The following is a 23142-nucleotide window of genomic DNA, read 5'->3' as shown; positions in this document are numbered from 1 at the left end:
CCTTAACATGGGCATATATAGGCATAGGGACAGGTAAAGGATAGATACTAGGTGGGTAGTGTGGCATCAACTGCCTGGACATAAACTGGGATGTGCTCAGCGTTGATGTGAACAGCAATCCATTCTCAGCAGCCATGGGGTATCTAACACAACCACTCTCAATCATGCTCATGTTCTCTGTCTCCCTTAGAACCTCATGTCCTCCTCTCCTTCATCAGATTCTTCATCGTATTATACATCAACTCCTTGATCCCCCCGAACCCCTTCGCTTCCAAATACTCCAATACGCCCACCCTATAATCCTGCCACGACAGCTCCAGTCCCCCCCGTCTCGCCAACCTCGCCAACGAAGCCTGCGTCACAGGTCCCGCATGCCTAGCCTGCACGCTCTCATCCTCGTCCTCGAGCTCCCGCATGAACGAAATCGCTTGCAAGCACAGCGTCGGCGCGTATGACAGCCCGAAGACTACCGCAAGCGACATTTCCGAGTCGACTGCCCTGACGTACTTCTCGAGAACGGTCTGGACGGATTGAGGGAGGAGACAGCCGCGCGCGTTGAGATCGGTCGTGGTGAAGGCGCGCCCGCGCCACAGGCAGTTGCAGAGGTCCATGAGGAAACCGTTGAAGTCGTTGACCTGCGCCCTCTCGTGTTTTGTTAACTGTCTCTTGACCGTCGACCCCGACCCGGAACTCGAGGAGGACGGGCTAGCCATAACTGCCTCCCACGCCCTCTTGTACATTGCTAAAATCCCGCACAACCGCGACACCACAGCCAAGGACGGGCTAAAATACAGATTATATACCAACAATGGATGCGGGATCGTTATACTAATATGCGAAAGCAACGCCGGGTTGGAGTACAGATTTGCGCAAGAAGCGTAAAAGTCGAGGATGGAAAGGTGTGTGTGGACGGTCGGGCTGGTTTGGGAAAGTGTCAGGGCGAGCTTGTTAACATGGCTGATGAGTTGGGGGATGGAGGTGCCGGCGGGGTATTGCCCAGGGTCCGGGGAGGACAGGAGGAGGGTTGTCCAGTGGAGCAGGAGGCGGTGGTAGAAGGTTAGGAGGGAGAGTTGAGACGAAGGGGTGTTGTCGAGGAGGGTTGTTTCGAGGAGGTTGAGGAGGGGGGAGAGGTCTGTGCTGTTAACCTTGTCTCTTATCAAGTACAACGAGAAAAAAGAAAAAAAAGAGAGAGAGAGAGAGAGAGAGAGAGAGAACTTACCGTCGAAATCGATTAGGGAATGTAGCTTAGGGTCTCGAGGACGAGGTCGCGTTTGGTCAAACCGTCCCAGATGTGGAGGAATTGCTCGAAGAAGGTGAGCAGGAGGGGGGGGAAACCCTAAACAGCTGTCAGTGTTGATTGATTATACTAGATTGTCCTGGGCAGACATACCTTGGTAGCAATAACATAGTCTCGAATAACCTCGACCATATCAAGGAGTAGCTCAATATCAGCATCTCCGCTGACAACATCCCCAAGACAAGCCATGAGCCAGCTGGAGATGCGAGACGAGGCCTCAGCACTTGGCCTAAGCAGCAACAGCTTCTGCAGGAGGGGATCTGCCAGGACAGCCACAAGCTGGGTTGGCAGCTCAAACTTCTCCAGGTTCTTGACGAATGCCTCGGCGTTGTCAATCTCCTCCAGAGTTATCGAGTTCTGTGCTGTTTAGTATCATTCACGAAGACACCAAAGGGGTATGATCGCTTACTTCCTGAGCATGGAAGGTATGAACGGTCGGCAATACAGCTTTCGTGCCCCTTAGACGACGCCCAAGGGCATGGTTGACGGAAAAACCATTGCGGACGCCGTCTTCTTGGGCCTCAGAGCGTCGTTGCTGGATCTCATCGAGGTGTTGCCGCCATTGGGGGTCGGGATGCTATGACAATGAGTATGTCGTCAAGCGAATGAGGGTGTCAGTATTGTGCATACCTTGAATGCTGATGCCCTGCCCTTCGTGGCATCGCCAACGATAATTTCAGGGTAGTAGTTCTTGAAGACGCGCAGCAAGCCAGTCAGATTGGGGTCACCTCCGGTCTGCCGAGATAGAGTGAGGCTATATCTTTTGTCAGTCTCCGACTCACTCAGCATAACTCCCAGCTAGGATAACCTACATAGCCTGTATCCGAAACGGCCTAACATGCTTTCTCCTCGTCACCAACGCCAACAAATGACACAACTGCGGCCTAGTATCCCAACCCGTCAGCCTCATCCTTGCCAACTCTCATATCCACAACCTACCTACCTAATCGCCGCGGTATCCAACAAATCAAACAAAACCCCATACACCTGCCCCAGCACGCCCGGGTTCTCCAACAAATGGTACACCATCACTAGCCATCTCAGAAACAGCGCCTGCAGCGCCAGCGTAGGCTTGAGCTGCCCATGCCCCAGTGCTCCGATAAACCGTAACACAACCTCATCGCTGACGGTTGAGGAGGGGTACAGGTTGCGGGTGATGGCGGCGAGAGAGGCCTGGTCGAGGTGGTTACGCAGGGTGAGGAGGTCGGCTAGGCGGAGGAGGGAGTCCGGGGAAGCGCCGTGGGTGTAGAGGTGGGTGGTTAGTTTCTCGATGGTGGGTTTGATGGGGGTTTGGCGGCGCTTTGCTGGGATCTTTGAGGCTGGATACGTGGTTAGTGAGTGTTTTGATGATGAGAAAGAGGGTAAGGATGAAAAAGGGATGAGGTACCCTCCTCGATGGCGTCGATCAGACGAGGGAGGCCGTCTTCTTCGGTGTTTACCATTTTCAGTCTACGTTTTTGATTAATTCAATTTGATATAAGTTCTCTCTGGTCGGCCAATTGCGCTCAGTCGCTCGTGAGTTTCATGGCGCATGATGCTCTTGTGAGTATGAGACGCGTCTTGTATCGGTAAACGCGTTTGTTACAATCTGACATCATCATCAGAGTTCTAAAGCAGCCGCAATGTGGGGATTTCATTATCAAGTATCAAAACCTGATTGGTCGATAAATTACAATCTGCGCTACACGATCCGCGTCCTCTTTGGCGATTATTAAGGCCACCGCCCAGAGTTCCTTTTCCCTCACCTACATGGTTTCACCGTCCACTTCTACCGCCAACCGTGTACCATCTAGCTCTCATCTTTTTAATTTGCAGCGCTTGAGCTCGCTCCTGAATCCTGCAGCTGGCCGTGCTGGCTGCAACCTGGGGTGTAGCGCGCGGCAGGCCCGTGGCACTGCATGAGCTTTCCATTTTTTTTTCTTTTCTGCTTGAAGACATGAAGAATGCAACGGTGGTATGATTCGATGCAGAGCCAGGCTCCCCAACCGCGAAGGAAACATCAGTCCCGGCAAAAACTTCAGCTCGCTGTGTCACCGATCTCAACTCTTGCTTTTCCTCATCCTTCCAGCCCAGAAAGGGTCCGACCCTTTTTTGTGTAACAACATCACACAAACACACCCCCCCCGGCCGCGAACTTGTGCCCGTGGATTGGCCCGTTTTCTTCCTGCTTTTGAAAAAATCTGCAGCACGTTCCCTTCATGGATTGTCCCTGCCCGCTACCTTGTCATGTTCGGTGCTGCAGCTGCAGATATGGCAGAGATGGCGGACCTAATGCCCCGAGTTCGGATTGTGATTGTGAATTGGGCAGTGAGATATCAACTCGAGGCGTTTTGGTTTACCATAAAGTACCTTAAGGTTGTCATGACTCGACTCGTCTATTCAGGGTAGAATAGGCTGTATAAGTTCGGATAGTCAAACCTCCCCCCTCCTCCCCCCCCCACGCAATATACAAGGAGACAAGAGGAGTGCGTAAGAGTTTCGAGGCGGTTGCCTTATGAGATTGTCTGAGGGAGTCTCAGCCTCTGGGCCTTTCGAAGCTTTTCCGAGAATCTGGGGGTCCTGTTATCAAAAGCTCTCGCCGCAAACCTCAGCTAAAAACCCCGAGAACATATCCGGATATCCGGGACCTAATCCGTGCGGTCAAGAAGCAAATTTCAGATGAGATGTTCTGGACGTTGCGGAACAGACGGATGGCTAAGTGGTGCAGCCCTCAGTGGGAACCCCCGCGGACACTTCCTAAAAGGCTGAGTAAATGCCCGGCTGCCAACCACCCCGGCCAGCAAAATTCCAGCGAGTTACGGCGCCACTACCGCGCGGTCCAACGGGCCTGGCCTCTAAGAGGAAGTCATTGTAACGAGAAAGTCCTTGTGTAACCATCCCTCCTCGTCCGTTCCGCCAGGTGTGAACGCCTTCAACTGCTCCTCGGCTGGTCTTCTCGAGGCACGGAATGCACGCCACACAGTTTCCAGGCCTCATGTGCGGATTATGGATTACGGATTACGGAACGGATACAGCTGTCGACACACAACGGCGAGGTCAGCACGGTATCAACAGCTATGGCAGAGTTTGGACAAAGAATACATATGCTTGCATGCCAAGCTTATACCACATAGGTGTCGATATAAGTATCTAGATACGTACTTAGCTGGCCAGCTTGTGCCCTACACGTGCCAGCCTGAAGCAGATCCTAATCGGGACGGCACGCTTTTCTTGAGCAGCGGGCAGCCACTTACTAGGCTGCATAGCCGAGCAAGGAGCAAGGCTGCCGAGCGAGGGTACGCATGCCGAGTTGTGTTCTGTACTGTACTCTTCTCTTTCTGTCGAGCAATTCCTACAGAGTCAGCATGTTGTAGTAGGCCTCCGGCCATGCATGTTGCACGTCTGATGCAATATCCGCGCGCTGAAAGTGTGCGACCCGGCTGCTTTCAGGCTTGAGGTGTACAGATTATACATTCCTCGACGTCCAGCCTGCTCTGCGGACCAATGGTTCGCTCTCATCGCCCTCTTATAGCAGCCTGTGGCTCTTACTCTCGGCAGACCATCCTCCCGCAGTATCGTGTTACCCACCAACCTCTCACCACGCCCTCGGAACGGGCTGGAGCGAGCAAAAGCGGCAACATTGTGGTGAACCCTTTGCGCCGTCTGCTGACCGAGAAACTTACGGGCGGCTGACGGACAGCTGAGACCAAACAAGACCTCCGCAATCCGTACCTACTCTGGAAGTGTATACCATGCTTACGGATCCCTTGTAATTGTGCACTACACAGCTGTGGCCATTCTACTTTATAAGCTCCGTCATCCCACGTCACTGTGCTAGCCAACCTGTAGCCTGTAACCTACGAATTACACACGCAGAAGCAGAAGAAGAAGCAGAAGCAGAAGCAGACAAAGGCGGGACGGCGCACGGAATACGGGAACGTTGATCCTCATCCATTCATCCATCATTCCGCTCCTACTCTCAACACAGTAAACCTTCCCCTGGAAACACGTAGCGGATTGCATCAGGACAGTAAAGTAGAAACCTACTCTACTTTGCTCTGCTCTGCTACGCAATTTACACATCTAGACGCGTTCTGCAGTACACAGCATCAGCACGCACCGCATCGAACGAGTACGGGCAACGCAGCAACCACCTCCTGCTGCCGCTCCGATTAAGCACCAACCTGGTCCTCAGCTGGTGAAGAGCAGTAGAATCCTTGAGAAAGTCTCCTCTCGTACTGGCCTCTATGCGTCATACTCCCCGGTTACTGCTGCAAACCAACTGCAAATCCAACTGCAAATGACGGAGCCTGCTAGCTTGGACCGGTGTCTGAGCTCATAAGGGTCCGGGACGCATTACATTTACGTTGACATATACGTTTACATACTACACATACGCACCGGCATTATCTCCATGCTGTCCTGGCCACTCACTGCTACTGCTGCTGCTCCTCCACCAACAACACTTCACTGACGGACTACCACTCACCACTCACCACTCACTTACTTCTTCCGAAGGCCCAGCCTGGGGCTAGGAAAAAAAAAAGAAAGGAGAGAGAGAGAGAGAGAGAGAAAGAGAGAGGACCCGATCGAATCAACCAGTCCCGTCCCGAGTTCAACTTGCCACCGAGGCGAGTATCACGCGAGCCTGCCGCGGGGGAAATCAATAGTTGGCCACAGGAGAGGGTCCTGTCTGTGGGGAAGAGCCAACAGTTTCTCTCAATGCCTTGCGTCTACTGCCAACAAAGTTGGCCCGGGTTGTTAGTTGTGTGAATTGGCGTGGGAGTGAGCCCGTTGACCCGTTCTTGGACAGGGGGTACAAAGAAGTGAGATCCTGCTGGTATGGCCCTTAGCTCTCTTATATGTCGTCCTATACATATACATATTCTAGGGTTTGCTGACAATTTCTCCAGTAATTCTTGCTGAGTCTGCATTGCATCCCACTCCTCAGCTATCTGTGAGGCAAACTCAAACATCTGTCCCATTGAGCCATACCCCACCCCAGCACCATGACCAGAATGAAGCTGCGAGCATCAGCCATCCTACAAGACACACAGTCATGTATCCCACTATCCAAACTCCTCAGGGACCGCGACATCATCCTTCTTCTTACCCCAGCCATCGCTCCTGAGCTGAGCCCTCTCAATCAGAACCCTAATAAGCCAACTAAGGACCCATTTGAGCCATTTGGTCAAGAATTGGCGAGATTCCACCCATGGGTTCACCATGTTCCCTACGGCCCTCGCAACGGCATCACGCCTACCCATGGAGCACACATCCATTACGCCGCTCTCATCATCTTCGTCATCTATGGTCCCCCATGCCACGGACAGCTTTCTCAAGTGGAACTAGCAGACTATGTGCGATCTATTGCTAATCACCGTCCTCAGATCATCGTCACCCTTTGCAATCCCCACGAGCTCAACCTTTCCCCCAGTGCCTTCCCGACCATCGTTCAGGTCTCGAGCCTCTGCCCTGATGACCTCCAGTCTGCCGCTTCAATGCTCTTCCAGTTCCCCCCTCTTAGCTTGAACAATAACAGTCCCCGTCTGCCTACGCTACAAAACCTCCTCCATCATGATCACGACTATCCAAAGCCCAAACCCCATCTCCAACCTCAAGTTTGGACCGTCGAAGTCTGGAACGAACACCTCGACCCGCCTGCCATCTACAACCTCTGGAGGGAATGCTTACCCCCCCAGTTCAGCTGCATCTCACAGTACCAGCTGACAAACCTCCTTCGGAGGGACGGGTACGCGATGCACTACGTCGTCCGCGCCCCTTCCTCTCCAACCAGCAATGGCACTGAGAATGGAGCGGAAAAAAGGGAAATAATCGGCTTCTGCGCAACCTATACTACCTACCTCGACCGCGACGGCGAACATCTCCTCGGCTCGTTAGCTCTCCTCCTCGTCAAACCGACCCACCACGGCCGCGGGGTGGGGCTGAGTTTGCATCGCCATGCCATGAAGATGTTGACTAAGACTAGAGGAGTCTGTCGCGTGCAATTGGGGTCCACCTTCCCCCGACTGTTGTACGGCCTGCCATGGGATGTTGATCCTGAGGTTGAGAATTGGTTCCGCAAGAGGGGATGGCCTATACACTCCGGAATGGGGGCGGGTCCTGGGAGAGGAGCAGAAGTAACCGACTGGGTATTACACTTCACTAATTGGCCCATCACCCAAGTATTGTTACCACGCATCAGCTTTAAGCAGTGTTCCTTCCCCGAGTTTGAGGCCGTGTTAGAGTTTGTCGAGGTTGAATCAAAACGAGCCGGGAAAATGGGCTGGTACGATGAGTATGCTAAGCTGGCGGGGTCGATGCGGGTGGAGGATATTGTGTTGGGTGTGGAGGATGGAAGGATCATTGCTGCTGCGTTGACATACGTTCCGGGGAGTGCGGGAGGGGGCCCGGTGGCGGAAGACTTTCCTTGGGTGGGGGTTTTGGGAGGGCCCGGAGGGGAGATTGGGGGGGTTACGTGTGTTTGTGTTGATGGTAAGTTTTGGACCACCCAAGGGGAGGAGTGGAAGGACGAGGCTGACAGGGAAATAGGCCGGTTGTCAGAGAGCCCGACTAAGAAGGATGCGGTCATAATACGATTGCTGGCGACGTGTATTAGGGTGCTGACGGAGCAGGGGATAAAAGTAATGTTTGTGGATGGGGTAATGGGAGAGGATGAGGGGTTTGAGTCTATGGGTGAGTCTGCTTCCCCTTGCTATGCAGAGATTGTGTTGATGCTGACCGACTTTTGGGGGGACTAGGATTCCAACGATGGGCTAGATACAAAGATGTCTGGCAGGAACTGGACGGCTCACCGGCGTGTAAAATGCTTCTTTCCGCCAGGGGCGTGGAATGACCACGGACTACCTAGCCATAGTGCTTATCTACCTATTTACCCGGGCTCTTGGTTGATGGGCTTGGCTACTGCAAGGCAGAGTAAACATATTCTACTTACATGCCCGTCAGATCCTGTTACTGATCTCTAATGAACGTAACGTTAGGCATACCACTCCTGTTTGTGAGTTTATTAGATATATTCCCAATAGAGTCAGCTATAATCGTTTTTCAAGCATATACTAGGACACAGACACCATATTTCCTGCAAGAAGCGGATACCCGAGAGTGTGAACGTCAGAGTGTGCCCAATGCACGTCCAAAAAGTCCTTGCGGCTGAGTTCAGCGTTGCTTCACATATCAAACCTTAATGGTCCTCAACCCAATCTCACGATCCAAAGCTGCTTATACTCAGCCTTCTATAACCAGCAATCATAATTGTTAATACAAACGATAACACGTCGGCTGCAAGTCCAAGAGGCCCTGCTTGGTATGTTTGTGTTGCCCAGCGTGTGAGGAGGTTATATCAGATTTGCCAATTTTGATCGATATAGATCAATCCCCAGTCTTGGAGGACCGTTCGAGACTCGTGGCTAGGCACCCAAATTTTTATCAAGCATTCCCAGATAGAAGGCAGTACCTATATGTTTTGTCGCTTCCCTCGGCAACAGCTCCATCAAAATTTCACCTCGTAGGGTAGAAAGTGGGTAGGAGCATTGTTTAAGTCCTTATTAAGGGCCGAATTGCGATTGCATTGCGTTGGGTTCGGGCCCGACTCTTCCCCGCATTGCTGCAGAAACATGCTTGTTTCGATACCTATGTCTGGACCATGTGATTGCATCATCGTCACCGGAAGGGATTTGGGTGGATGGATGGGCACTTAGAGTCCTCGGACATCGACATCGTGCCTCCTATGCAACAGAATCTATGGGCTTCGATGTTTGTCCTACCCTCGACCGGGGCATATGCTCCTTTTTCCAACTCTGATCTCCCCACCCGGCATGTATACATGTACACCAGTCCAAGAACCCGAATGTCCCATGGGGGCCGTAAAAGGAACCATAACTCTTCCCTCCCCCCTCATCCGTCCCGTTCGGCCCGGCTTCGGCTACGGAATGAGATATATCAGAGACTAGGTATCACAAGCGTTTATTGCTGACTATGAAGACTTGAGGGTAGAAATTGAGGTTAGGTTGTTTGTGTTACATACATGGGTGTGTGGAGTAGTAGTAAGCAGAAGGCAACCAAATGACATGGGTAGGGCAAGAATGTGAAGCCAGGAAGGTTGCTTACTGAAATGTGGTGAGGTAGGCTAAATCTCCGAGAAACGGGGCGTATCTGTGCAAACCGGCAGGCAAAAGACGGTAGGGCTGAGAGGCGAGTCTCTTCAGGAGACCTCAGGGCAAACTACCGCGAGCACGTTTACCTCGTAGAGAAGTTTACATTTTTTTTTTTACACGGTATGCTTCAGTAACCTTAAGATACTGTTCACCTTGCCTGCCGCGTCAGCGTAAATTGCTGGGCCTACTGGAATTTTTCAAAGCTCTTTTGCTGTTCAAGCCAGTTAAGAAAAGGGGAAGAAATTCCGACCGCAGGGGGAAGCGCGAGACGGTATTGACCAACCAATCTTGTCGAGGAAGAAGCACGAACTAACCCAAGCAACACCAGGAACCAAGAAAACTACCTATCTTCTGCGGGAACCTTGATGGTCAAGGAGTTACCGAGGACCCGACAGCTTCGGGCAATCTCTGTACGTACACGTATATCTATGTGTATGCTCGTCGTGCATGATACGGCTCGGAACGTGCCCCCTAATGATCCAGCCACACCGATATATTGGGAAAACTGCACCATGAGGAGACCTTGTTCTGCGTCTCCGATCCCGCAGGCCAGCTGATCCTTCAGATCGTTATCCAACTCTCCGATTTGGCCGCCAATTAGGGCTTCGTATGGATGTGCATGTGGCAGATGGTTGGATGGTCCGGTTTAGGAGCTTCGTTCAGCGGTCCTTATGTGTGTTCGGTTTACTGTTAATGGTATATGATTTGTCTCTACGGAATCCGCATCGGATTGGGAGTTGGGATCTTCAAGCTCACAGTATCTATCTGGGTACAAAAACATCTTGGGAAAGGAAGAAGCTCCGATCTGTAAAGTCTACGGGGTTCTTGATTAATATACCTATCACTGAGATCGACTCCTAAACTGTATAATGTCAAGAAAGTGGATAAAACGAAGTCATGCCCATCTCGTGTTGACATCATTAGATGTCCCTTATGTTTTACCGGTACCTGTCGTCATGCAGAGACACCAACCGCAGGCAGACACAGATAGCTGATTAAGTACCTAATCTGGAAGACTAACTCTGATCTGTCCAACGCAAGACGAGGCTGGCTGGCAATCCCCCGCTCGGTGTAATGCACCCCCCCCCTCCAAAATCCTTCCTCGCCTGTTTGTGTAACCAGTGCACAACGTGTAACTTGCTCAACATCATTTCTTGGCTTGATTATGTGGTTTCTAAAAACCATACAGCACAATGCAGTTACATGCCACAAAAGTCCATGAATTGGGAACAGTGCGAGGAAGCCTTTCACAGTAAAACATTCGGAGGCATTCTTGTCCTACCAGACGCGGCTGAGGAAAGATAGCATTGTAATTACCTGAGAACGTGGAGTCATAGACATTTCAACGATGTATGCACAGGCATTTGCTCCTCGTACAGGAGGAGGATGGACGTTGTGTAACGTCGCTTGTTGTTGGCTGGGCATTTTGTGGTTCAGTTGGTCACATTGACGGCAGAGAGCCTCTGTTCGATGTGGTTACCTGCGCTTGAAAGTCGAGTGCTAGAAAATAGTGACCGCATGTTAAAGGCGTATCGGCCAGGAGGGATGAACAAGGCGTGTGTAAGAAGGATCTTAAGAAGACGGAGTCCGGAAGTTAAGATGTTGGGGGCCAAAACAGGGGGACATCAAAAAAGGCAAGAACCCCTTCCCCCATCCAAATTTTCTAGAAGCTGATATATTTGGCATGCAAGAATTCCTAGGACACCTCCAAGTTATTATATTGGCTTAAATACCGAGCCAAGGGATATGTACAAGGGCCACCTAGTCGACCAAAAAGTATTCCAATGTCAACACCAACCGCCCGTATATGCCTCAGCTCCAGCTTCACACACAGCAGCTCGATCTCGTCCCTTCTCTCAACAACAAGAGAAAGATCTGACCGACGGTTCATCTCGGTCAACATGCATGTCTCATAAGCCACTTATGTCTGGGAAATGGCTGATCACCACTCCCACTCTATGGCTGGGCTGAGTGGCCATTACGATGAGACCGACGAGCATCATGTGCTTAAGGTGTTTGTTTGATGATCCTATGTTCTCGGTAAAATAATAGATGGATGGGGAAATGCCGCAGGTCCGATAATGCAAGGTAATTCACGAAGCCTGGTCATGAGATATGTACTGTATTGACCATGAGGGCTTTGTTGTAGGTGTATGGACGTATCTAGGTCTGGAAAACTCGGCGGCTATGGTGTTAATTGCAGACGATGACCGAGTTTTTTTTGTCAATGCAGGAACCTGGTTACAATACCTATCTACTTTCGCACTGCTGAGAGCGAGGTTGGGCCCCTGAGGCCAACTCCGTATATACCTCAGCTAGGTAGGACCCATACATTCGAGTCTTTCACAACCTCCTTCATACACGCGCCGGACAAGGCAGAGAAAAGTTAGATTCAACAGAAAAATACCTAAATATTAACAAACAACCCAAGATAAAGACCAAAGCTGTACATAGCCGCAACATGTGGTCATAGTACAAGCATTTTCTGTAATAAGATTCCCAAAGTTAGTTCGTGTTGACCTGACTGTTGCCATATCCATCCATCCTTCACCCGATTGTCCTGTCCATCATCCCGTCTACCCGTAGACCAACCTCCTGAGCATCCATGAAATGGCAGTCACAATATCGCAAACGTCCCTCTAGGCACACTTTCTGCCTAAGTCCACTTTGAAAAATCAACACTCTCCACCAACGCCTCCGCCGTCGTGCCCACTGGAGGCTGTAAATACTGCGTCGCCCCGACAATGCCCACACCCCCAGTCCCTCCCGTACCCTCAGTACCCCCACTAACGGTAGTAACCCCCGTCCCCACCGTTCCAATACTGCTCTCACTCGCCGGATTCGACACAGCCCCCGCTGATAACCGATGCGGCTGACCTCCGGGACCTTGTTGCCCCTGGCTCTGGCCGGGAGCGGCAGCAGAGACGGGAGTGCTAGGATCCGTGCTGGACGAGTTGTTGGTGAAGAAGGTGGCGACTGAGGAGCGACGGAGGGAGCTGATGCTGATGCTGTCGCGGAGGGGCATGCTGGAGGGGCGGGAGGAGGGGCCGGAGATGGAGCCACTGGCTGAGCCTCCGGGACCTGTTGGCGCCGAGGGAGTTGGTCCTCCTGGGCTACCGGTGCCGCTTAGGTCGAGAGTCATCGGTTGCTGGGTGATGGACGGGACATGGAATTGGTACTGGTGATGGTGATGGGAACCTCCTAGATGGAACTGATGTCCATACTGATGATTATGGGCGTGATGCTGGATGCCAGGAGGAGGGGAGGGCGAGATACCCTGGAGGGGACCACCGCCGCCTGAGCCGGTGGTTTTGGGGCCGTAGCGCTCGCGCAGGCGATTGATCTCGCGGAGACGGTTACGCCAAGATGATACGTGCTCGCCGCCTTCCCTATTGGCCCAGACGAGCGAGAAGACCGAGGCATTGAGAGCAAGCAGCCGCACGAAGCTGGGGAGTGCCTTCAGGCTGATGATCTTTGGCTCAGCTGCAGGGGAAATCTCGGGGAAGCCGGGCTGCGACATGACCTGGACCATGACAAAGCGCTGTTCGTCATCGTCCTCCTTCCTAGCTGTACGAGCTGCAAGGAAGGGCACTCTCGGAGTAGGGGTGATGACGATGTAGACATAGTTGAATTGGGATGGAAAAGTATCGAAGCGGAATGGTTTGCCAGAGTCATTCCACACGATGTTGACAAAATCGTTCCCAATGTGCCGTTTCTTCATGATGCACTGTGGGTCGTGCTCCAGGTTCGTTGGCATTTGGGTCGTCACGTGGAAGACGATCTCTGTGACTCTGTCGCGCCAGCAATACGTGTACTGGCCATCCATGTCGTTCACCCGGTCAAGCCCCTGGGTGTTGAAGGTCGCACCCTTCAACCTGGTCAGAGCACCCAACCCCTTAAGGAAGCGGTGATAGTCGGGGCTGCCCATGGTATTGGCCAAGATCTCCGTCTCGTGCGTCTGTCCTTCCTTGATGTAGATGACGCCGACCTTGTGCCCGTCAACTGGAGAGTTGAGATCAAAGCTCCGGATCGCCCGATCCACGGCTTCCTCATCAGGGAGAGGGATTGGGCGGACGGCTGGGTCATAAATCTGCGGCATTGGGGCGAGCAACTGCATTAACAGATGGCTGGGGAAGATGGTGATTCCCTGTTGGAAGCGCCCATCCCATGCCATAGCATCAGAGCCATCAGGAGCTGCATGCCCTGGCATAGGGGTGAACTCGACACGCACCGCGTAGGACGACGTTCCTGAGGGATACCGACGAGTGATTTCAGCCCAGTTGCTGTCCTTCGCTTGCCGAATTGTGACTAGGCTGTTCCCGATAATCCAGCGCTTCTTATGGATCGTCCCAAAGTACTCTTCCTTGAATAGAGGATCTTGAGCTGAGTCGGAGGCATCTGAAAATGCCACACGCTGCATGAAATCGAGCGTGATTTGTGCCTGCTCCTCATTGCTAGCCGATCCGTCGACATCTGTAAACAGGTTTTTGGCAATCCAGCCGATGTGGTTTGGCCGGTCGGGAAGCTTGACGGCCAGGAACCAGAACGTGATGACGTGATAAGCCAGCGCGTAGACGTATTGCGGAAGGTCATCCGTAGCTTGGTGCCCGAGGACATCGTGCTGGCTTGCAGACGCGACACTGGGTGTTGCCGGCTCACTGGCAATGCTGCCACGCATGGCATGCTTCTTCTCACGCACATACTGTAGGTATCGGAAGCAGATGCCAAAGACAATACGGTAGTCGTCCTCACGAAAGTTAGAGTAGAGGGAGTGGAGACGGCTCAGGCAGGCCAGGAACTCGAGGATATGCATAGCCACGAAGGGCTGCGTGATGACTTGCGACATCCTGCCTAGGATGGTGATCAGAGACTTGCTCACAGACATGGGCAGTTCATGGCAGCAGACGGAGAGGGCGTGGATGCATGTCTTCGCTGTTTTGTCTGGGATGCCATGCGTAAACGTTTGAACAATATCGTCCTCGTCAACCTTCGAGAAATGGTGGTGGTAGCTGAGGATCATGGTGAGTGAATGGTAGAGACAGTTTGCCACGTCTGTGCGACGGAGACCCGACACAAACGGTGGTTCCTGGAAGGTGCAGCCTCGTAACATCTCACACAGGAGACGTCGGAGCTCCCGGATATGTGGAATGGCGCCACGGAAGATGGGATGATTGCTGAGCTGGGCTGGGAGATGGACAAGAATGAAGCTGTATACCTCCCAGTCGCAACCGTGATGGAACAGGCTCAGCAACGCGTCAAGCCATGAGCTCATGTCCAAAACTTCAGCTTCAGCTTGGCCAACCGAGTCCTCTTCCTTGTGTGACAGAAGAACTAGACTTGGTGCCTCTGGAGGAGCTTCAGGCAAAGCGTCTACGTCCGGAACAACCCAGAGTTTCTGAGCCACGTGTGAGGTTGGTTTCGGTGTAGAGGCCGATCGCGTTGGAATGCCGCGCTCTACTGTCTGCCCCTGAGAGAACGACAGACCGCGGCCTGGACGGTTAGCGATGCTAGGCCTCGATAGTCGGCCTGCTTGTGCTGCTTCGTCGGCCAACTTGCGGGCCATAGACGACTCTGTCCTGTATAGCGTGCCAGCTAAGCTCTCGTTCTCAATCAGAGGTGTGACATACACCTGGTTGTCGGCATCGGCACGCAAACGGAACAGGAGTCTCATCGCTGTGATGCGGGCATCCAGCTCACATGAGTTGGATCGCGCAACATGCACGAGTGCCGTAAACGCCTTAACGGCTTTCCATGCTTCGACATTCATGGTCCGTAGGAAGATTTGAACATATCCCCTGGTAACCAAGTTGGACAGGCTCGGGCCGACAGAAAGCGTCTGCTGGGCTGGTGAGTTCCGAGAAGAAGACGACTGCACACTTGCCGGAGATCGGGACATTTCCTTATGAAGCACCGCCTTGAAGCCGTTCAAGACATCGTCGAATAGGCTGGGCTTGGCTGCTTGAGCAACTGTAACCAAAAACGAGACAGTTTCCTGCAGAACGAGGGCATCATCCTCAGCCACCAAACCAGACAACACACTTTGCACAGGTTCCTCAACCACTTCCTGCTCGACGAGGCCCTCAGCCAGGCACAGAAAATCGTAAACCTCGGCGACAACCTCGAGAGCACGCATTCGAGTGAGGGGGTCTCTAGCCCGGTTAAGATAAAACCGGTTCAGTATCAGGTTGAGGTTTTCCTTCCAGCCAATTTCGGACGGGAAGCAGCCGCGCGTTTCTCGAAGGTAACCAACGAGGAGAGCGGCTGCCGAGTCAGGAAGGGCATGCTGAACCCTGATGAGAAACTTCATGCAGTCGTCTCGCTGAAGGAGTTCAGGTCCTTGGTGGACAATCAGATTCTCGACGCGAAGGATGAGATGCTTCAATTGAAGCGACACGTTATCCTCGACCACCGGCTCTTCCTTGGCCACTGTCGGCAGGGGAGAGGCGCTGGCGTCGGCAGGAGGAAGCGTAACAGCCTTTGTGGCACACTGGGCAGCTACATCGAAAATCGGCTCCCAGTGCTCTTCGACCAAGATGGGATTAATGTTGCCCTCACGGCCATGGAACAGGGAGTTGATCAGTCTGAGAATCTCAGTGGCCACTCTCGTAGAGCTGCTCTTGGAAACGTTGGCCAATCCGCCGACGAGAAGGGACAAAGGTACTTGCGGATAGCCTTTCTCAGCGGTCTTCCTGAGGAGTTTTTGAAGAACAGAGAGTGCGCCCCTGACATCCCTGACCGTGTCCTTCTCCCTATTCTTATCCGGATTCGGCGAGTATGATCGGAGGAAGTCTAGCAAAATTCGGACCGTCGACTGGCCATGATGCGATCGGCAGATGATCGAAATCGTGTGCCACGCTTCCTTCTGCAGGCTGGGGACCAAGCAGTGGATAGAACTGAGTACCTGGATGCAGTATTTCAACTTATTGGTTGGAATCGAGCCGAAGGTGACAAGAGATTCAATGACGTGGATGCAGGCCCTCAGGTCGTCTTCCACGCTGGTGAGCATGCAGATCTTCAGGAGCATATCTATCAGGCCTGCGATCACGTCATCTGTCGCAAACTTGAAGTTAAACTTGATGACATCCTTGACCAGGGCGAATAGCTGGGACAAGTTCTTATCCTCGGGCGAGGCCGGCGCTTTGCCTTTTGAGGAGTTCTTAGTCGCTCCACGCGCGAGTGCCAGCTTTCGGGCATCCCTCGCGGCTCTGTAGGCTTGGTTGAGCCAGAGGGTCAGGAGAGGAAACATTTCATAGTAGAAGCCGGCAATATTGCGGCCGTGATTTGTGAGCTGCTCGAGTGCCACAAGCTGGTAGCAGAAGTCCTTAGAATGAGCTGGACCGGTAAGGGTGTGAAAATACTCGCTCCGTTCGAGCTCCGTCGAGTTTGGATACTTGACGCACTCTATGAGGAGCTCCCAGGACGCCTGGCGAGCATTATCTGGATTTTCCGGGTGGATCATGTCTTTGGCCGCATGCCAGATGGCGTGAACCTACTGTTATCAGCTTCGAACGGGGGAATCAACACAGCCTATATGCTAGCAACTTACCGGATTCAGAGGAAAGTCCACGACGGCGAACCGAAGCTTGTTTGCTGCAAGTACTCGTTCACTCAGGTGTCCATTCTTGAGCTTTGCAACCAGGTCGGCCTGCTCAGGGGAGAGGCCCTGGAGCGAAGAAACTGCCTGGGAGACAGCATCTGGCCGTTTCCCGAGGGCAGTAGAGCCCACGACAGGAGGTACTTGCGGGATGGGAGGCAGCGGTTTGCTCGTCTTCCCGCCGCCCGCAAGCCCCTTGAAGACGCCGGCAAGGCCGCTTACAGTCCGGGGCTCCTGCGGAGGCTGCTCCTCTCCCGGAGAAGGCGACATCGGCCGCTCTTCGTTAGGGGCCTGGTGGCCAAAGGCAGCTAGACGACGTAGCATGTCAGCGGCCACTTCATGAGCAGAGAGGGCATATCAAGGCGACCAAAAGAAGGGACGAGGTAAGTATAAAGGAGAGAACCGAAGGGACAGGGAGAAAGAAGAGGATATATTGAATATGGGGTCGATAGCAGTTAAGATGCAGATGGCGAAAGAGAAGAGAAGATCGAAGGTCGTTCGAAATGCAGGGACCTGCATGAGCCGCATGCAACTGGCTGCAGCTTGTGGGAGGACGGGGGGAGATTGTCGACCGGTCGACAAGCCGGGGTGGCGGATGCCAGAATGAGCGGGGCCGGAGCCGATGTGGTTGAGCGGGTCGGCGGTCTTCTCGGAGCAGAGAGGGGAACGGGAGCGGGAACAAGAACAAGTATACAAAGACATGGACTCGGGGAGGTGAAAGATGTTAAAAGGGGTGGTAAGCGAGCAGTCAACTACTGCTATGAGGATGATCACCCAACCCAGGTATAAAAAAATGACAAAAATTTGTAAAGGGAACATGTGACACAACACGGAAGAGACAGCGACTTACACACAAGATGCAGGTGCTATTGCATAAAAAATCCACGAGACGTTGAATTCCGCAAGCCGTTGCGCCCCAACGTCAGGCACAGAAACAGCTCGCGGCTGGCAACTTGCAGCTCTCCCCGCCCCAAGTGCCGATGCAGCGGTTCTAGCCAGAGACAGTGAGGGTCACTCGGGTCAGTCGAGCACCACGCAACCTTTGGCTGCTTGGCTCCCTTCGCTGTGAGTTGGCAGCCCGATAACACCAAGCCTGAGGGATATGAATGCCCGCAGTGTTGTGTTCCAAGATCCAGTTTCCCCGCCCAGATCAGGGCCTCTTGCAGCCACCTTCACACCACGAGGTGAAAATTCTATCGATGGAATAGGTAGGTAGCAGATGTACGGGTAGGAATGCGAGGTGTGCGACTGTGGGCGCAGAAATGATTGGCCTGGTGGCACGCTGGGATCCCAGCCAAAGGAAGCCTTGGGGGTAGAGACTCTTCTGGGACAGCAGTGACCAAGACCGAGATGTGCCACGATTTGAGCTTGACCTTAGCTCTGGACAGGCCGCAGAACTGATTGATCACCTGCCTAAATGTCACTGCAAGTAAGGGAAAAGACCAAGAATAAAACGAAATGGTTCCATTCGGCCAGTAGGGTATCGGGCATCGGGCATCGGCTTGGCGTCTTGGTGGATGACGGAGGTGTCCGCTTCTGCCCAAGATCACCCTCGCAGCTTCGAAAAGGTCATGAATCTGGGGCAGAGCTTGACTGGGTTGGTGGGGTCTGCCTGACAGGAAGGGTCGTTGATTGGCCATAAAATGGCCTTTTTCATTACCGTGCCTCGTACTGTCTCTACCCTCAGAGGTCAGCGGTTGAGCTTTCAGGCCCATATGTGAATACTGCTTTGGATCGGCCGTTTTTCATGTTTACTCAAAATAATTTCCTCCCCAATAGACAAATAAAGTCTCTTGAAGTGAATCATATGACTAGCTGGCTGATCAATTAAAGACAAAGCCCACAGTTCTCTTTTAAGACCAATATGGAATCACTGCCACCTACACAGTTCCAATCTTGGTTGACTGCACTGTTCCGTGAACTTTGCAGTGGGGCACCACAATGCTCGGCCCCACCAATTTTTTTGCTCCCCACGGAAGGCACCGCGTTGGACCCCACTTTGACGGGAAGCCAGTCCCTCTGTTGCTTTGCGATTCGCATGCCTGGCTCTCAGCTCTTCTAGAAGGCTACGCGGGGATCCCAGCAACCAAACCAAACCAAACTACCGTTGCGTTTTTCGGGTGTTTTTGCTTGCTGCCGTACACCGCGACCCTCTTCCCGGCTACCACCAGCGTCAATATCTGACTGCCCCTGGTTTGCCGTTTGTTCTCCTCCCTCACTACAAAGTAGCTGGTTTTTCCTACCTCCAGCATTGTCGTCCACCATGGCTTCCAGTCTAGACCTGATCGCGGGTCTGCTTAACCAGACGTTGAACGCGCAGACCCATCGCGAGGGTGAGCTAAGCGTCCCCCCCCCCCTTTTCCCCCGGGCAACCGAGTAGTGAGTCGCTGGTCAACATATATGCTGATATTTTCACGTTGCAGCTGAGAACAAGCTGAAAGAGGAGGCCAAGAAGCCTCAATACTCGCTCTCTCTCCTCAAGATCGTCAGCAATGCCGCGTTCCAAACAAACACCCGTCTGGCCGCCGCTTTGGCCTTTAAAAACTTCATCCGTCACAACTATGTGGACGAAGAAGGCAACTACAAGCTTCCTTTGGACGAGGTTCAGACCATCAAGCAAGAACTGGTCGGCCTGATGATCTCGTCCCCGCCATCAATACAGACCCAGCTTGGCGAGGCCATCAGCATCATTGCCGATTCTGACTTCTGGGAGCGCTGGGACACACTGGTCCAGGACCTTGTCAGCCGTCTTTCCGACACCGACTACAAGGTTACCAACGGTGTGCTGGAAGTTGCCCACTCTATCTTTGTCCGGTGGCGGCCACTGTTCCAATCCAACGACCTCAACCGCGAAATTCTCCATGTCGTGGAACATTTCGGCGAACCGTTTATCAAGCTGCTGGATGTATGACCGACTTCCCCTTTCAGAACGACCGACACGATAGACCAGATACTGACAGTAACGTAGCTCGCAGACCGGCAAATCCAAGCAAACGGGACCAATGTAGCAGCGCTCAAGGGCTGGCTTGAGACGATGAGCCTGCTTGTCCGACTCTTGTACGACCTGTCTTGCCAGGACCTTCCTCCTGTCATTGAAACCCACCTACAGCCCATCAGCCTACTTCTGCACAAGTACCTTGTCTACAAATACCAGACAGATGAATTCGATGACGAAGAGGATACAGCGACCCCGCTCGAGACCCTCAAGGCCGACATCTGTGATGTTCTCCAGCTTTTCACCAACAAGTACGACGAGGATTTCGGTCATCTCGTTCCTGAGTTTGCGAATGACGTTTGGGGCCTGGTTTCAAACCTCGATGAGAAGACGAGATATGACATCCTGGCTTGCAAGGGCATGCAGTTCCTGACTGCTGTTGCCTCGGTGCGGCGCCACGCCGAGGCTTTCAACAACCACTCGATCCTGAATGAGATCGTGCTCAAAGTTGTGATTCCCAATGTGAAGTTGAGGGAGTCCGATCTCGACATGTTCGCGGAGGAGCCGATTGAATTCATCCGCCGCGATCTGGAAGGCTCGGATTCTGACTCCAGGAGGAGGGCAGCAACCGACTTCCTGCGCAAGCTTCTCGAAAACTTCGAGGACCTGGTCACTCAAGTTGTTTTCGTGCACATCAATCAATACTTGGAGAAGGGCAGGACCGACTTCAAGGACAAGGACACTGCTGTTTATCTCTTCCTGGCCATTGCTGCCAAGGGTGCGGTCACTGCTTCTCATGGCGTCAAGACGGTCAACAGCCATGTCGACATTGTCCAGTTCTTCGAGCAGCATATTGCTGCTGATCTGCTGGCTAACACCCAGCATGCCATTTCCAAGGTTGATGCTATCAAGTACCTCTATACTTTCCGCAGCCAGCTTAATAAGGCTCAGTGGACTGCTGCGATGCAGCCTCTCATTCAGAATCTTGCTTCAGACAACTACGTTGTCTACACTTATGCTGCCATTGCCGTCGAGCGAGTGCTCTTCCTCACGGATGAACAAGGCCAGCACCTATTCCCTCGTAGTGACATCCAGCCTTTTGCCAAGGATCTCCTTGAGCACCTGTTCAAGCTGATCGAGAAGGACACCTCAGCTCCCAAGCTACAGGAAAACGAGTTCTTGATGAGGTGCATCATGAGGGTCCTGATTGTCATGAAGGATGGCATCATCGACTCTGGTATCGAGAGCGTGCTCAACCATCTCATCCAGATCACCAATGTCATCCGGGAGAACCCGAGCAACCCACGCTTCTACTACTACCACTTTGAGGCTATCGGCGCCCTTGTTAGGTAACTATTTTAAAGGCTTTATTACCAGACTTTCAGTTGACTAACCTGAGAACAGGTATTGCAGCAATTCCCCTAGGGTGGATCTGCTGGCCCATCTCTGGGAGCCCTTCAGCTACATCCTCGACAAGGATATCTCCGGTGAGTTGTTGCAATAAAGGTGATAATCTCTTGACTTCTTCGAGTGTAACTAACATGCCGCTTCAGAATTCGTCCCCTTCGTGTTCCAGATCTTTGCTCTCCTGCTTGAGCTCAACCCGTCTGGCCATGTGCCTGGGACCTTCAAGGTCATCATCCAGAACATCCTAGCTCCCAACTGGTGGGAGCAAAGGGGCAATGTACCGCCTCTGAGCCGATTCATCGCCGCCGTTATTCCGAGGGCTGCTGAGGAGATCAAGGCCGGCGGCAAGCTTGAGACATTCCTTGGCATCTTCCAGCGTCTGCTGAACGGCAAAAAGACAGAGCAGAACGCCTTTGATGTTCTCGAAGCCATCGTCGGCACCTTCGACGGGTAAGTGCACACCGACTTGTTCTCCCAATGGCAACTCATGCTGACCCCGAAACAGCGAGATCCTCGAGCCCTGGTTCAAAGAAATCATCGCTCTGGTCTTTACCCGCCTGCAGGCCAACCCAACTGATTCTCTCAAGCAGCGTGTCGCCCGCTTCTACCACCTCGTCTCGGCCCGTGGCATCGAGGCCAAGATGGGTGCGGACTACTTCATCCGGCACGCCGAGTCCATCCAGGCTAACGTCTTCACTCCCTTCTACCTGACTGTCATCCTGCCCACCACCGGCCAGTTCGCTCGCCCTGTCGACCGCAAGCTGGGCGTCATCTCTTACTCCAAGACCCTCGGGGATTCCGAAGCCTTCGCCAACCGCTACCAGAAAGGTTGGGGCTTCACCTGCAACCACTTGCTTGATCTGCTCAAGAACCCGCCGCGCGTCACGGCCGGATTTGGTGATGAGATTGTTAACGAGGCGGATGTTGATGACATCGGCTTTGGCGTCGGCTTTACCCCGCTGAATACCTGCAAACGTGGCCCACGCGACGATTTCCCCGATGTGTTGGAGGTCGAAAAGTGGGTTAGTGCTTATCTGAAGGACGCGAATGTTCGTCATGGCGGGAAGATCGCTGGGTTTGTGGAAAGCAGGCTTACGCCGGAAGCGAAGGCGGCTTTGGTGCCGTACCTGGCTTGAGGATGTGGAGTTGAGGTGTGAAGTAACTTGTGGTGTTTGAGTACTGGGGGAATACAAAAAGCTAGGCTGGGGATGGGAATGGGGACGGATGAGGGAGGGTCTAGGATCGATATTACGTACCGTGGCGTTTGGGAGACTATGTCAGGAAGGGCGGGTGGATGGGAAGGCTACGGGTTGACAGATAAATCCATGAAACTGTGGACTTGTCTGGGTGTGTGTGGGAATGTCATAAAGTATTTTTCGCTGCTGTCTAGGGGGTACGTACGGTAATACTAGCTATGTGTAGGTTCTGGTAACTTTCCTTCCTGGTTACACCTCACCTGGAAAAGGGTGGTGGGAGCAGATAGACATGAATAACCTAAAAGAAAACAGATATCTAGTCGGGGAAAAGGAAACGACCTGCCTACATGTTTGTTCGACGAGTGCTGCGGTGGTATGTCTACGGCTTCGTTATCGACACTTACGATGCTGTCTTTCCAAAGGTGCTCTCATTTCCTCACTTCAACATTCAGGCTAGATAATATGGTCAGTATCCAAAGTACAATTAACATTAACGCCACTACATGCCAATTCACTCAAATATACACATGCAATAAAAGTAATGTAATATGCCAGCCATC

General features: G+C 52.8%; 4 protein-coding genes across 4 annotated transcripts; 2 read left to right on the top strand and 2 right to left on the bottom strand.

Moving 5' to 3' along the window:
• Positions 1–194: 194 nt before the first annotated feature.
• On the bottom strand, positions 195–2739 carry CTHT_0061880 (uncharacterized protein; the record flags this gene model as incomplete). The annotated part of the gene is made up of 8 exons (XM_006696441.1): positions 195–1132; positions 1282–1336; positions 1391–1654; positions 1707–1874; positions 1928–2051; positions 2110–2181; positions 2241–2616; positions 2685–2739. The coding sequence occupies 8 exons, from the start codon at positions 2737–2739 to the stop codon at positions 195–197; spliced, it is 2052 nt and encodes a 683-aa protein (XP_006696504.1).
• Positions 2740–6285: 3546 nt separating this feature from the next.
• On the top strand, positions 6286–8037 carry CTHT_0061870 (uncharacterized protein; the record flags this gene model as incomplete). Its single annotated transcript, XM_006696440.1, has 1 exon — positions 6286–8037. One exon carries the CDS (start codon positions 6286–6288, stop codon positions 8035–8037), a length of 1752 nt encoding a protein of 583 aa, XP_006696503.1.
• A 4069-nt stretch (positions 8038–12106) lies between these two features.
• On the bottom strand, positions 12107–17368 carry CTHT_0061860 (GTPase activator-like protein; the record flags this gene model as incomplete). The annotated part of the gene is made up of 2 exons (XM_006696439.1): positions 12107–16939; positions 16997–17368. 2 exons carry the CDS (start codon positions 17366–17368, stop codon positions 12107–12109), a joined length of 5205 nt encoding a protein of 1734 aa, XP_006696502.1.
• A 1939-nt stretch (positions 17369–19307) lies between these two features.
• CTHT_0061850 (uncharacterized protein) lies at positions 19308–22522 on the top strand (the record flags this gene model as incomplete). The annotated part of the gene is made up of 6 exons (XM_006696438.1): positions 19308–19377; positions 19468–19949; positions 20013–21328; positions 21393–21466; positions 21533–21836; positions 21892–22522. 6 exons carry the CDS (start codon positions 19308–19310, stop codon positions 22520–22522), a joined length of 2877 nt encoding a protein of 958 aa, XP_006696501.1.
• Positions 22523–23142: the final 620 nt, after the last annotated feature.

Source organism: Thermochaetoides thermophila, assembly GCF_000221225.1.
Source record: "Thermochaetoides thermophila DSM 1495 unplaced genomic scaffold scf7180000011821, whole genome shotgun sequence".
Taxonomy (NCBI): Eukaryota; Fungi; Ascomycota; class Sordariomycetes; order Sordariales; family Chaetomiaceae; genus Thermochaetoides; species Thermochaetoides thermophila.
Note: the sequence above shows the minus strand (reverse complement) of the source record. Positions and strands in the feature narration are given on the sequence as shown.